Source organism: Saimiri boliviensis, chromosome 2 (assembly GCF_048565385.1).
Source record: "Saimiri boliviensis isolate mSaiBol1 chromosome 2, mSaiBol1.pri, whole genome shotgun sequence".
Classification (NCBI taxonomy): domain Eukaryota; kingdom Metazoa; phylum Chordata; class Mammalia; order Primates; family Cebidae; genus Saimiri; species Saimiri boliviensis.
This window is the reverse complement of record NC_133450.1, coordinates 132,298,485-132,313,269: the sequence shown is the minus strand read 5'-3', so window position 1 is coordinate 132,313,269 and position 14,785 is coordinate 132,298,485. Positions and strand designations below refer to the sequence as shown.

Sequence of the window (14,785 nt, the reverse complement as noted above, 5' to 3'; positions counted from 1 at the left end):
TGCATCCTTCCCGGGGCGCCAAGCCGCTTCGCCCCGGGCCACCTCCCCGCGCGCGGTGCCGCAGGGCTGCGGCGAGGCGGACCTGGGAAAGGCCGCGTGGGCGGGAGGGAGGCGCTGCGGCCGCCCTGCGAGAGCCCCCGACGAGTGGACGGCCGAAGAATCACACCGCAGGCAGGGGCAGGCCCCTCCAGGTTTATTAGTGTCGCATCAGCACCTTAAAATAGTCCATACGGTCACTACGTGACAGATTAGAGTCCGTTCCCAAAAAGCTATTTACATTAATGCCGGGTTTCATTAAAAAAAAAGAAAAATTAGCAACACATACACCCTAGAAACCAAACAATGCACGATGAACCGCACGGGGGGTCTGCGGAAACGACAGTGGTGCCTCTGTGCCTGCGGGGTCAGGCCCCAGGGGTACCCTGCAACCGACACCCGCAGGCGAGAGGACAGGGCTGGGGAGGGGCGGCTCAGGAACAGGAGTGGGCCTGGCAGCGCGGCCCTCGGAACAGGCGGCCTGGTGGTTTTCATGAGGAATTCATTCCCGAAGGAAGGCCAGAGGTACTCGGGTCTTTCCCTTTGGGAATGAGGACAGCATGAAGAGGCTGCCAGTCCCCTGCAATGCCCTCCCCTCCACCACTCCCCCCCATCTCCAGGAGCCTCTCACCCAGGGGCCCTCTCCAGTCCCAGCTCTGGCCGACGCACTGACCCAGCACACTGGCCTATGTGCCCAGAGACGAACGTGGAAGAGGAAGGCAGCGGGCCAGATGGGGCTGGCCCCTAACTGGCCTGGTCGAGGGTGGAGGGTGGAGAGTGGAGTCTGTCTAGGTAATAGTGGAAGGTGGCCAACAGGCCTGAGGGGCACCTTGGTGGTGACCAGTGGCCTAACCTTTGAGGCTGACAGGGCTGAGCCCAGCTCTACAAGGGCTGCCTTCCATCCTGTGGGCCAGTCACCGGCCAAGGTCTCAGGGGTGTGTTCGCCTCACATACCCTCCCGCCCTTACTGCACTGGCTGTCAGATGGCTTTGGTTTCTAGTTGTCCTCGGAGGGACAGAGTGCTCCTCCATGCACCCTCAAACAGCTCTGTGAGGTAGGCAGGGGAAACGTCACTATCCTAACCAGTGGGAAAACTGAGGCACAGAGAGGGAGCCCAGCACAGGTCTTGTCTGCCCAACCCCCGTGGCACTGGGCATGGAGTGGTGGATGGGTGAGTGACTCTTGGGTGCAAGGCAGACCTGCAGACCAGCAGCGGCAGGGGCGCAGGGAGTGCCACCAGAACCCCCAGCTGCTGGATGGAGAGTCTGCCATGTTATCCCCTTGCAGAGCCAGATGGGGAGGTGTGGGGTAGGCAGGAGGGCTCCAGGAAAGGGGCCGCCCACAGCCAGGATGCACTAAGTAGCCTGTGGCCCCTTCCTCTAAAACCTGCTCGGAGGCCAGAAAGCCACGGCAAGGATGTTTCCACCTTCATCTTCCTACTGAGTGTGACCTATGGGAAAGAAACTGGAAGAGCAGGCCAGACACGGTGGCTCACACCTGTAATCCCAGCATTTTGGGAGGCTGAGGCGGGTGGATCACTTGAGGTCGGGAGTTCAAGACCAGCCTGGCCAATATGGCAAAACCCCGTTTCTACTAAAAATAGAAAAATAATAGCCAGGTGTGGTGGTGGGCGCCTGTAATCCCAGCTACTCGGGAGGCTGAGGCGGGAGAATCGCTTGAATCCAGGAGGCAGAGGCTGCAGTGAGCCGAGAACGCACCACTGCACTCCGGCCTGGGGGACAAAGTGAGACTCTGTCTCAAAAAAAAAAAGAAACTGGAAGAGAAGAAAAACAGACGCTCTGGTCTGGAGCCCAGCACTGGGCAGCTGGAATGAGGGGGAGGGTCAGAGGGCATTAGCCCAGGGACCCACACTCTCACCCCAGACCCTTCTCGGGACAGCGCCTAAAGCCCGGATTCAGTGGGAGGCCTTCCTACCTGCTCCCCGCAGGGTGTGCTTCAGGCTCCTGGTCCCAGGTGAAGCTGGAGGCCCTGGTATGGAGGGGCTCCGACTTGGTGCTGTACACCAGCTACCTGAGCCCTGAACCCAGGGGGCTGAGGTCCCACCCCAGGTCACATCCTGGCACCTTGCCACAACAAAAGCACCTCGTTCAGCCACCTGGGGGTGGGGACACAGGAAGAGCAGGGCAATCACAAGTAAGAAACATGGACCATTTCTCAGGCCAACAAGGGTGGAGACCCCTCCAGCCCAGGCTCGAGGCCCACCTGCCCTGTTTGTCAGCTTTCCAAGCATAGCCTTGCACAGTGCTCCATCTTATGAAACCAGGCCTAGAGGCCCCCAGGGGCGACCAGGGTCACTGGGGGTCCCCAGCTTCCTTGGTTCCCTCCTATGGAGACCCCAGAGTGCAGGCTTGCTGGGGAGAAGCAGGACTGAGGGGCAGGTGTGGTCGGGGAGGCCACTCTCCTGCTGTGTGGAGGGCATGGGACCCGACATACTCTGAGTGTGGACTGGAGAGGCTCCCAGGCCCTGGACAGGGTACCTGGCTACACCCACGGCTCCAAAGAGCTGGCCCCTCTGGTCAGGCCATCCTGCTGGAATCTTCTTGGCGAGTCTTGGGGCAGGTGACACACACACACCTGGACACCTGCCCCACATTCACCAAAACCTGAATCTCAACCCAGATACCCACATGGCCACCCTCAGACATGCCCACTGGAGTAGGAGCAGGAGGAAGCAGCCCCCACCCTCAGGCCAACCCTCGAGGCTCTCACTGTGTCTAGGCTCTGGAACATTTTCTGGGGCCGCCTGGGGCTGTGGAGGCCCCTGTGCATACTAAGTTTGCGGCAGGGACTACACGCAGAGGCTTCACGTTATCTCAAGAGCAGCCTCAGAGGGGAAGGTGTGAGGCGGGATGGGCAGGTCTGGATGGGGGCAGGCTCTGCTGAGGGAAGGTGTGAGGCGGGCTGGGCAGGGCTGGGGAGCGGGGATAGGCTCTGCTGGCTCTGCCCAGCCCCAGGGGGACTTCAGAAGAGCAACATGTTTGGCAGCTACATTATAACATGTATTTAAGAGCATTAAAAATATCTGCTGCTATAAAACCTCCGCCGCAGGCAGGAGTTTATTGGGAACCACGAGTGTGCGGTGCTGGGGGCATCTCTCAGGCAGGCAGGATGGCCCCCTAGGCTTAACTCAGGACACCCCAACGGGACTGAGTGGCCTGTGGCCCGCGGCCTGTGGCCACCAAGCTCCGCCTGGCCCAGGCTCCCTGAGGAAGCAGAGTCCTGACTTCCAGGAAGGACAGGATGCGAAGGCAATAACCCTCCCGGCCTGTAGGGCCAGAGCACGCCTTCCACGTCCGCAGTCAGCACTGTCCTTCCAGATTCCCAGCCCCAGGCCCAGCGTTCAGGTTAATAAGCAGAGCAGTTACTCGGCTCCCAGCGGGAGCTGCCCCGTTAGTTTCCAGGTTGTGAGCACATTCATACTTAAGACTGTTTCTCGTCGTTGTGTTTTAAGGGTCTGACTCTGTAGTAAACTGAAATGTTAACAGAAACGAAGCTGGGCCCCTCCCAGCGTGGTGGGCTCTTGGGGCAGGAGGTGGGGCCCCCCGGTGGGGGCGGGGCTAGAAGGTGGCCTTGGAGTGTCCGAAGATGCAGATGGGGAAGTGCTTCACGTGGGAGGACCACTGCGCGGCCAGCTGGAAGAACTTCACGTCGCTGCACTCCACACCGTCGATGAGGACTGTGGGAGAGGGCTGCCTGACCACCTGCCCGCCTGTACGCCTGCCCGCCCACCCACCCTGCCCGCCTGCCTGGCCTGACTCCTTGCCCATTTGCCCAGCCTGCCCACCAGGCTGGGTAGCAGCTGGGGTGCAGGATGAGAAGGAGCCCCATGTTGGAGGGCACTGACACCCTCCTCAGGGACTCAAGGGATCCAGGGCCACGCTGGCTCCTGAGGATACCCTTTCTGCCCCCTGCCATCCCACACCTCAGAGCCCAGGGGCTGGCATCTCCCCCAGGGCTGCCTGCAGATGGAAGAATCAGACCCCACCTCCTTCCACCAGGTGCTACTTGTACACATCCACCTCCACCTGCACAGGTGTGGGGAGAAGACATTGGGAGCCTCCTTAAAACAGAGATCCCTGTGGGGAGACAGAGCCACATCAACCTGGAGGTCATCTGACCTGAGCTTTGTTTCTGAAACAGTTAATTGCAGAGCATCTTCTCTAGAACACTTTGAAATTGTAAGTCATCATTTTTAGGCTGGACATGGTGGCTCACACCTGTAATCCCAGCAGTTTGGGAGGCCAAGGTGGGGGGGCTCACCTGAGGTCAGGAGGCCCAATGTGGCAAAACCCTGGTCTCTATTAAAAATACAAAAATTTAGCCAGGCATGGTGGCAGACGCCTGTAATCCCAGCTACTTGGGAGGCTGAGGCAGGAGAATTGTTTGAACCTGGGAGGCAGAGTTTGCAGTGAGCCAGGATCACACCACTACACTCCAGGCCGGCTGCAGAGCAAAACTCCGTCTCAAAACAAAACAAAAAAGTCTGTAGATGCAGTTGCTGATATAAAAAAATAAAATAAAGTCATTATTCTTAAAAAAGCAGAAAGGGTTGAAAACTACTTTCTCAGCATTTAGAAAGCTGTCAGCCTCACCAAGGTCTTCATCGGACGTGCCTACGCCTCAGGTGGTGGAAGGTGCGCTTTACATCGAGACCCCGCAGCTCCCATGTGGGCTCCGAAGTGGCCCTGCTGTGCTCTCGCCTGTGCCCCACTCCACACAGACCCCGGGAGCACGGAGCTCACCCCGAAGCATGTTCTGCTGCTGCTTGGCGGTACAGATGAGCCGGCTGATCCCCTCGATGCACTGGCTCTTGGATTCCACATCCCTGTCCTTGGCTTTCTTGGGCAGAAACATCACTGGGAGGAGAAGAGACGTGCTGCTGTCACTGTGCTGCTCCTCCAGGGCCAGGCCTGGGGCGTGTAGAGAAGGCCTCGGCCCTGCACACCCAGGAAACCTGCCTTCCACGGTGACTGGCCCAGCTGGCCTCTGCCTGAGGCTCTGGTCACAACTGCCTGACCCTCACTGCCCTCAGGTTATGCCCCCTCACCCCACTGGCCCTGCCTGTGCACGTGGGTTGCCCAAGGCCAGCTGGGGGCTGTCATCCCTGCAGGCTTCAAGCCGCCCTCTCCCACCGAGCCACCCCACCTCACCCTTCTTGTTCTTCTCCTTGGTGACCACGGTCATGGACATGGTGGGCGTGGCTGCAGCCTCGCCGCTGCTGGGCAGCCTGCTGACCTGGAGGGACCGGAAAGTGCACTTGAGCGTGTTTTTGGTGGCAGGCAGGTCCTTCTTCTCGGCGTCCCTCTTCCTGTCGGTGGGCAGTGCTGCCGTCCAGTAGTCCACCTGCAGCCCCATCAGCTCAGCACCGACGCCCTGGCTGGGAAAGGCAGAGGGAGGTGCTCACGCCTGCATCCTTGCGCCTGGTGATGGGGGTGTCACTGTCCCTGTGACAGGCCAGGGGGTGACAGCCAGCACCTGTCCCAACTTGCCAGCAGAGGAGGGCTGGGGGCTTGAAGCCTTCTCTGTGGAGCTGCCCACATGCCCGGTCACCCCCAGGAGGGTCCTGCACAAATTACAGGGAGCCTGGTGACAGAAGCCCTCGGCCCGGGCAGCCTGTCCACCCGCTCTGCACACTGCCCCTCAGAGTCTTGAAGGCCCACGTGAACCAGCTCCCTCATGCTCAGCCTGGAAGGAGCTGGAGGCTAGAAACACGAGGCAGGGGGCTGGGGGTCTGTGGTGGGAGCCCGGCACACAGCACCAACACCATGCCTGGCCTCGGGCCCCACACCCCCTCAACGGCTTAGCTCCACTAGAGTGAGGTCTGCTCTGGAGAGACCCAGGCAGGCTAGCGGGGCTGCAGCATAGCTGTCAAAGCTAACCCCATGGGACTGTCTAGAGATTCCCGTCTCTTGCGCCTTCTGCCCTCAGCCTGATTGTTTTTTTTTTTTTTTGAGACGGAGTTTCGCTCTCGTTACCCAGGCTGGAGTGCAATGGCGCGATCTCGGCTCACCGCAACCTCCGCCTCCTGGGTTCAGGCAATTCTCCTGCCTCAGCCTCCTGAGTAGCTGGGATTACAGGCACGCGCCACCATGCCCAGCTAATTTTTTTGTATTTTTAGTAGAGATGGGGTTTCACCATGTTGACCAGGATGGTCTTGATCTCTTGACCTCGTGATCCACCTGCCTCGGCCTCCCAAAGTGCTGGGATTACAGGCGTGAGCCACTGTGCCCAGACCTCAGCTTGATTTCTTTTTTTTTTTTTTTTTTTTTGAGACGGAGTTTCGCTCTTGTTACCCAGGCTGGAGTGCAATGGCGTAATCTCGGCTCACCGCAACCTCCGCCTCCTGGGCTCAGGCAATTCTCCTGCCTTAGCCTCCTAAGTAGCTGGGATTACAGGCACGCGCCACCACGCCCAGCTAGTTTTTTGTATTTTTAGTAGAGACGGGGTTTCACCATGTTGACCAGGATGGTCTCGATCTCTCGACCTTGTGATCCGCCCGCCTCAGCCTCCCAAAGTGCTGGGATTACAGGCTTGAGCCACCGCGCCCGGCTCCTCAGCTTCATTTTTAAAAGCCCCAACTGTGTAGGGCTGGGTGCAGTGGCTCATGCCTGTAATCCCAGCACTTTGGGAGGCAGAGGTGGGCAGATCACGAGGTCAGGAGATCAAGATCATCCTGGCCAACGTGGTGAAACCCCATCTCTACTAAATATACAAAAAAAGTATCTGGGTGTGGGCACCTGTAGTCTCAGTTATTCAGGAGGCTGAGGCAGGGGAATCACTTGAACCTGAGAGGTAGAGGTTGCAGTGAGCTGAAATTTTGCAATTGCACTCCAAGCTGGAGACAAAGCAAGACTCCGTCTCAAAAAAAAAAAAAAAGGCGCGACTGTGCGCAGAGCCAGGAGCCAGCCCAGCACAGCATAGCACCCACATTTATTCACCATCCGGCAGTTTCTGCCCCCGGAGCTCCTGCCCCCCACCCCCGCTGTGGCAGGAGAGGACCCAGCCGCCCTGCAGAGCCCCTCCACCTGTGCAGCTGACATGCTAGGTGCCCTGGGAGGTGGATGTGACGTGGGGATGACCGAATCAGGCGGCGTGTGATGGGGTGGGCAAGTGAAACAGGCTGACCTGTGTCTTTACCTGGGGGAGGACAGGCCTCCGCTCACCGATGGGGAGGAGGGTGGGGTGGGTGAGGCCTCCTTGGCCGCGGGAGACGTGGACGGTGGGGTGGAGGAGAGCGCACCGGAGCCCGAGGGGGCCGCGTCGTCCGAGTCGCCTTTGGGGAGGAGTCACAGAGCCGGCTGAGCCCACCCGTTGCACTGCCCGGGTGGCACCAGGATGTGGCCAGGCCAGGCAGCCCCTGGGGGTGCAGGGTGGGAGTCCCCAGTGGCCTGCGTGAGATGGGAGGGTCTCGGATTCTCCTGGGTTTGGGAAGATGGCCCTGCCGGCCTTGGTATGGGGCTTCAGGACAGCGGTTCCTGGAGGACAAACCCCGCGTGGGGCAGAAGCACCACAGCCAGACTGGGGCTCGCGGCTGTCAGGCCCCAAAGGGCTGGGCTGGGCTGCAGGACCAGAGTGACGATGCTCCCCGGGGCTCAGGGCGCCATGAAGGTGTTGGTGTTGGAACCACTACCCACGGGCCACTCACAAGGCCTCAGGGTGCGATGGGGTTACCTGACGTGGCCGAGGATGGCTCCACAATTCCAACCTTCACAACCTAGAAAGTGACAGGCACTGGCTGGTGGAAGCCATGCAGTTCAGCTTACCCACCGCCCTCCCCCTGTGGCCACCACTCCCAGATACAGGAGGGCCAGGACAGTGCCGGGTCCCCCCCTGCTTTCTCTCTCCATCTGTGGAGCAGAGCCAAGCTCAGGGCAGCCACGTGGGGATAGACAGCACTCAGGGAGCATGGGTTCAGCAGGAGGGACTGCCCTCTCCCAAAGGTGGCCCTCAGGGCAGCAGCAAACCATGTATTCAGTAAGACCAGGACGCCGGCGGGAGGGATCCTGGTGGGCCAACAGGATAGAGCCAGGACCTGGTAGGTCCCATGTGGCAGCCACGAGCCACAGGTGGCTGCGTAGATCCACCATGAATCCCAGTGACAGAACAGGGCCTTGGTTGCGGGAAGGCCTGCCTTCCTGAACACAGATACTCGTCAGTACAGAAAGCACCTTGAGCAGCTGCTGTTCAAGATGAACTCCGCCCTCTCAGAGGGCCGGCCATTGTCCCAGAGCCCTGAGCAGACCCAGCCACTGGACGGTGCATGGAAAGGCCTCTGTTCTACCAGTGGGGAAACTGAGGCCCAGAGACCCCTCCCCTGCCTGGGCAACTCATCTGCCAGGCCCCACGGATCTCACAGCAGACACCTGGCAGGAGGGAGGCCATGCAACGGGATGAAAAGATGGACAGGAGGCAGGCTGTGGAAACCCAGGCCTGGCAGGGATCGGCCTGGCTAGCAGAAGCAGCCCTTGCCTTGGGCAGGAACCGAAGCCCATACACCCATAGGCCACAGCCCCAGAGTAGGCAAAGGGAAGCTCCCTTGTGGCCTTGGGCTCCTAGAGGACAGAGCCGCCCTCCCCACCCGGGAGGCAGTCTCCTCTCCTGAGACGCTGGGCCAAGCCCCCTGGGTGCCCCTGAGGCCTTGCCCCACGACCTGTCTCTGCTTCCACATATCAGCCCCCCAGGCAGAGCTGGGGGGAACCAACAACCTCCGGGCCCACACCCCACTCCAGCAGGGGAAGGAAGCAGGCTTTGAGACAGGCCACATGGGAAGGCAAATACCCAGCACACATCTGTGGGAGGGTTTTGGAATATATATCGTCAATCCCCAAACGTTCTGACTACAAAAGACATGTTGGCGGGTGAGCGGTTTCCCCTCACAGATGGCTGGCCAGTACTCACCCCAACAAAGGGAATGAACTTTTGGGAGGACTCTTCGTCAGGGCTAAGAGCAAGGAAACAGACAGTTAAGCTCTCCTCAGGGCACAGCTCCGCACGGTGGGCACAGCTCCCTCTTGGCCTGAGAACCTGGCACGGCCCCACCAGACAGCCCTGCCCCAGTCAGCCCTGCCCAGTGTGCCCCAGCCCCACCCATGCCCAACCACTGCCGGCCCTGGCCTGGCCCCTCCTGCCATGCCAGCATGCGGGAAGGACAAACAGGTCTCTGTGCAGCCATGGGCAGGAGGCCAGGCCGGAGGGCACAGCTCCACCAAGGGATTCACTCTGCGATTCTCAGTGCCCGACGCCACACAGCCACCTCAGTCCCGTCCAGCCTGCGCCTCCACTGCCCCACTGGGAGGAGGGGCAGCTGCCTGCGCCCCGGGACTTTCAGGAACAGCCGGGGCCTTCTCTGGTGATCAGCAGCACCAAAGCCGGGAGGGAGGTTTTCTCCAGACCATCTGGGTAATATCCATGCCACAGGAGAGGCCAGGCTTTGGCTGCCGTGGACCGCCGTAGACCTCCATGTTCTACCAGAATGCCCCACGCGTGGCCTGCAGGCAGGCCTAGCATGCCCCCAGCCGGCCGTGCCTGAGTGAGCTGATGGGTCCGGTGAGTGGTGGAGGTTTTGCCTGGACTTGACTCCACACAACACCCGGCAGAGCAGTGGCCTCTTCTGGAAGTCAGTCACGGCCCATCCACGTGAAGATGCCAGGGGTGAGGGCTGAGGCCGCGGGGCTGCGGAGAGGATGCATCTGTCTTCCCCTCCGACGTGGGCGGCTCAGGCAGGGCTGTCCTGTGGTCCAGCTTGTGTGGGCTCCTGCTGACCGTGCCACTGCAGCCTGGGCTGGGCCCGGAGCTCTCCCACAAGACAAGGGGCCAGCACAGCACAAGGTCCGGAGACAGCTGGGGAGAGGAGGGGCATATCTCCTCCTAGGCCCCATGGAAGATCCACAGGGCAGGGCCTATCCTGAGTGGCGGGCTGGCTCTGGCTGCCCTCTTTCCTGCTCTCCCCTGGCCTCAAGGCTCCCCGTGGCCTGCACTTAGACATGGAGGTGCCTCCCCACCCGGCTTCCTCGGCCAAACCACATCAGCGGCTGCTATTGTCTCTCTGGGCAGTTCGCCCAGCTGTTTCTTCCGTCTTGTTTCCCCAAACTACACAGTCTGATGTAACAGGTGGCTCCTACAGGTGGAGACGACGCGCGCACACACAGTGCAGAGGAGTGGCCACTGCCCCTGGAGCACCGGAGACAGGCCAAGGCACAGGGTGACACCCAGGACGAGAACGGCCAGGCCAGCAGGGTGCTCCCTCAGGGACAGCCCTGCACCAGGTACAGAACATGGGTCCGCCCAGTGGCCCCAGCCCTCCTTTGGGTTGTTTCCCAGAATAGAGTCATTAAGGGAGAATCCTTTGCAGGAAACAGGCCTGGGGAGGATGCCACAGGCCCAGCCTGGCCTCTGCCGGGAGCACCAGCTCCGAGACCAGCAGCACTGTCTCCCCAAGAGCCCTGCAGGGCAGAGGTTTATCCCAGCGCTCCCCACAGTGTGTCCACGAGCAAAACAGCCCTGCCCAGGGCTGGTCCAGAACACACTCCCAGGAGGCAGCCCCTGCAGCTGGTCCCAGCAGGTGCCTTACCCAGTCTTTGCAGCGCCAGCGTGAGGGGACAGCAGCAGGCAATACCCACCCTCCCCGGATGCTAACCTAGACAGTTCCAACCCTACCCTGGGCAGAAGGCCTGGTAATGCCTCTGGATGAAACCACCTACAGATTCCGTCCATCCCATTAAAGATGCCCCCGGCCCAGTTCCACTTCTAAGGAGAAGAGAGTTGAAACAGAAATTTTCCCTTCTTGTCCATTTCAGATAACATAAGGCGATGCAAATCCTGTGTTCAGGACCATCTCTGCCTCAGGATGGCCTCTTGGTCCTGCGGCACCCTGGCTCTGTCCACAGCTGTCAGGCAGAAGCACCTCGATGTGTCCTTGACATCCCGCTATCCTCACCGGGCAGACCGGCATTTGGTAATCTCAGGGACATCAGTGTCCTTCCAGGTACACGCAGGCAAAGAAGGCAGAAGGCGGCTCCTGGTCCCCAGGACATGGTTGGCTCCAATCCCCAGGGCTACCTGCCCTCTGCCAAGCCAGACCCCCCAACAGCCATGGCAGGGTGGCCTCCTGTCCACGCTCTGCTCCGAGGCCCACAGGGCAGTGTGTGGCAGACGAGGGCCGAACGCAGGAGACGTCACAACACAGGGATGTTGCTGGAACTCTCAAAGCCAAGCTGCACCTCTGGGCCATGCAGACAGCACCCGGCCCTGGACATGGGCCAGTATGACAGGGGTGACACTGGCTGGCCACTGAGACCTCACCCTGACCCTTGAGCCACACACATCCGTGGAGGCAAAGCGGTCAGGAGTGTAAGGGGCACAGAGTGCAGACGCCCTGGGGGCCACTCCGCATGGCCCTGGGAAAGCTGCTGGATGCCTGAGCATTTTTACCCACGCATGCTGGCACAGGAAGGCTAGGGCTGTGGCCGCCCTCCAGGCCTGGCCTGCCCTCACAGGAGAAGTGCCATCCTGGGCAGGGGAGGGAGGGCCAGCAGGGGTTACTTCCTGAGGGGCTCTCACGGGGAGCCTGGCTGGAGAGGACTCTGCATAGGTCGCAGCCACAAGGCTATGCCGCTGCCTGACCTCTCCTGGCCTCCCGACTGACCCTCCTCTGGGTACAGAGAGCAGATAAGACACTCAGTGCCTTCACTGGGTTCCTTCCAGGGCTCCAGCCCGCCCCACCCAGGCAGCCAGTGTCACCCCTGTGACGCGGAGGCAGGGGCAGGAGGCACAGGGTGGGAGCAGGTGTTAGGGTCTCCTAAGGCCCTGGCTTGCTGCTCGGAAGAGCTGATCTGGGACAGACAAGAAGCTGCGTCCATGGCCTGTGGCGGCCCGGGCAACCAGAGCATGCTGCAGACTTCGTGCCACAGCCAGGGGCAAGGGCGCAGGCCACCGGGGTCAGCAGGGAGGCCCCATGGCTGGTCTTTCACCTGCAAAGGCTTGTTTAGCAGGATAAGACGTAGGATGCCCAGCCCTGCAGCTGAGGGTGGTCCCAGGCTGCCCACTTCGAGCAGCTCCTAGGCCTGCAGTGTTTCCAGCAAGGGGGCCCCAGTAACCCAGCTACCCTGTACTGGGGGTGGGGGTGGGGACAGGTTTCCTAGGCCAGCAAATGACCTCACACAGGCAGAAGACTGGGCAGAGAACGAGCCCCATGGGAGGACCAGCAGGGCCCCCCGCCGCAGGATACACCTGGCCAAGGAAAATGGGTGGCTTTGTCTGAAAGGGCAGCTCTGGGGGTGCCTGGGACTTGGCTCTCAACATGAAAGGGTTTAGGGGGTGGAGCTGTCTCAGCACAAAAGTTCTTTACCCCCATTTGGAGGTCTTGGTAGTTTGACCATATCTCTAGGTAAGCCACAGGAGATGGAGGAATCCCCTCTCTGCTGGCTCTGGGTGCTTCAGAGGCCCTGGGAGCCAGGCTCTGCAGCGTGCAGGTGGCCCGAGGCACGGCTGCTGGTTGCCATGTCACCAGGCTAGCTCCTTAACTGCTGGCCTCGGCGTACCCACGTGTAGGGAGCACCAGTGTCCCTGCCAGGCTGCTGCCAAGTTCACAAATGGGAAGGGCCTGGGGCACGGCCTGGCCCATGTGACCCTGGGGTCCACATCAGCCACTTGCTCTTAGTTTAAAACAATGAGGGGCTAAACCTGGCCACTTTTTTCTTTTTTGAGATGGAGTCTCGCTTGTCACCAGGCTGGAGTGCAGTGGCGTGATCTTGGCTCACTGCAACCTCCGCCTCCTGAGTTCAAGTGATTCTCCTGACTCAGCCTCCTGAGTAGCTGGGATTACAGGCATGCACCACGATGCCTGGCTAAATCTTTTGTATTTCTGTAGAGATGGGGTTTCACCATGTTGGCCAGGCTGGTCTCGAACTCCTGACCTCAAGTTATCCACCCTCCTCAGCTTCCCAAAGTACTGGGATTATAGGCATGAGCCACCATGCGCCCAGCCTAAACCTGGCCACTTTTTAAACCAAAACCCAGGGTCAAAACAGAGGGAAGGAAAGGCCTGGCTGGCTGACCTGCAGACTTCAGGACTCTGGGGTGCAGTCCCAGCACAAGGGCCTGGCCTGGGGACTGGAGGCCGGTGTACTACTCTCCTGACCCAGTATGAGGCTGGACGAAGGAAAAGGGTCCACGGCAGTGCAAAGTGACTCCCACGGGGCTGCCTCCCCTCCCCCATCCTGGCGACCCTCAGGGCCTGACTCCCAGCCCAGACAGAAGACGGCAGGGTGATGCTGACGGTGACTGCTAAACAAGCCCTAAAGACCAGCCTGGTGACAGACAGGGCAGGAGGCAGACCCAGAGAGCCATACCTTAGGGTAAAGTCAAAATGAAAATGCTTTTTCCTTTTCAGAAAGCCATCAAAAGAGAAAACACAGACATGTTACTAAGCCCTCAGGAGCCCTCCGGGGATGGCCTTGCTTGGTCTCCTGCGTGAGAGAGCCCATGGGTGCTGACTCTGTACTTTGCAACTGGCTGTCTCCCAGGTAGTCTAGGAAAAGGTGAGGACAGCTGGTGCCAGATGTGCAGGGAGGAGGCACAGGCGGGACAGACGGGTCTCCCGCAGGGCTTTCAGCCTGCAGCTCCTGAGCACCGTCCTGTTCTGGGCAGGTGAGGATGTGAGCTGATCACTCACCCCCGGGGCCCCTCAGTTCCCATCCCAGGAAACTCAGGCTGTGGAAGGAACAGGTGCCCAGGTTGGAGGGGCTGGGCCACTGCCACCCTGGCCCCATGACAGCCATCCATCCTGTCAACTTCTCATCACTTGGGGATTCAAGGTGCGCAGAAGTGGTGGAAACATGGCGCTTATGACGAGGGACCTGGGGTGCGGGGAACTGCCTGTGGTCAGGGAGGCCCCGGAGCTGCCTGGCTGACCCAGGGTCTGGTCTACGCCTAGTGCAGGGCTCTGTGGCCACCAGGCCGAGCCCAGCAGCAGGTGGGGAGGCCCGTGGAGGGTTGGTGGCTGGCGGGAGCCTGTGGCATGGTGCCCGGGCCCACCTCCTTACCTCTTCTGCTTGTAGGTCAGCATGGCCTCTGCAATGGGGAGCTGGTGGGCACAGTTGGCGCCTGCGATATACTGGGTGATACGTGACACGATGTCCGGCGTGTCCTGTACTGCAGGGGGAGGAGGGGGAGGAAGCAGGGAGGTTGGGCTGGCGCCACGTGGGGTTCCAAGCAGGGCTGAGCTGGCTGTCCCTGCTGCCCCACCCAGGCCCCCCACACCCCGAAGTGCAGCAGGGCTCGCTGGCTGCAGCTGAGGGGCCCTGGTCCTCTACCCTCAAGGTGGTACCAGGGCAAGTGTGGCAAGACCTGAAGGGCTGCACTTGCCTCTTCCCAGAGAGGTCCCATGGCTCCCAACACTCTAAGGCTCAGGGGAGAGGAGGCGTCCTGGCCAAGGCCCCAGTAGGCCCTGTCATGACCTCTTCCTTGAGGCTGAGTGTGAGCAGGTGCAGGGCCTCCTGGGCACGGCATCTGGGGAGACCAGGGCCCCTTCCTCCCACAGCAGCATGGGGCTGTGGGCGCATCCAGGCCTCACCTGCACTCTGGGCCTCCAGCTTGTTGAACAAGTCTCTCCAGGCCAGGTCCTGGAAGAAGTTGTTGTAGCGGTAGTCCACGGAGCCCAGGTACCTGGCCACGGGGTGGGACCCTGTATGCCAGGGGTGGGGCCGGTGTCACCATGGGGGACTTGGGG

General features: G+C 60.6%; 1 protein-coding gene across 6 annotated transcripts in view; it reads right to left on the bottom strand.

Annotated features, from left to right (window-relative positions):
• Positions 1-178: 178 nt before the first annotated feature.
• Positions 179-14,785, bottom strand: part of PACS2 (phosphofurin acidic cluster sorting protein 2) — an 83,767-nt gene continuing 69,160 nt past the window's right edge. For 4 of the 6 annotated variants that reach the window (XM_074394390.1, XM_074394391.1, XM_074394392.1 and 1 more), the window contains exons 17-25: positions 14,630-14,740; positions 14,100-14,208; positions 13,407-13,439; positions 8,956-8,998; positions 7,729-7,771; positions 7,195-7,330; positions 5,208-5,434; positions 4,800-4,913; positions 179-3,733 (exon numbers count right to left, since the gene is read on the bottom strand). In XM_074394390.1, coding sequence (XP_074250491.1) covers positions 3,615-3,733; positions 4,800-4,913; positions 5,208-5,434; positions 7,195-7,330; positions 7,729-7,771; positions 8,956-8,998; positions 13,407-13,439; positions 14,100-14,208; positions 14,630-14,740 — 935 coding nt within the window. In that variant the 3' untranslated portion in view covers positions 179-3,614. The remainder of the gene's footprint in view (positions 3,734-4,799; positions 4,914-5,207; positions 5,435-7,194; positions 7,331-7,728; positions 7,772-8,955; positions 8,999-13,406; positions 13,440-14,099; positions 14,209-14,629; positions 14,741-14,785) is intronic. The other 2 variants (XM_074394393.1, XM_074394394.1) reach the window with 1 other exon arrangement.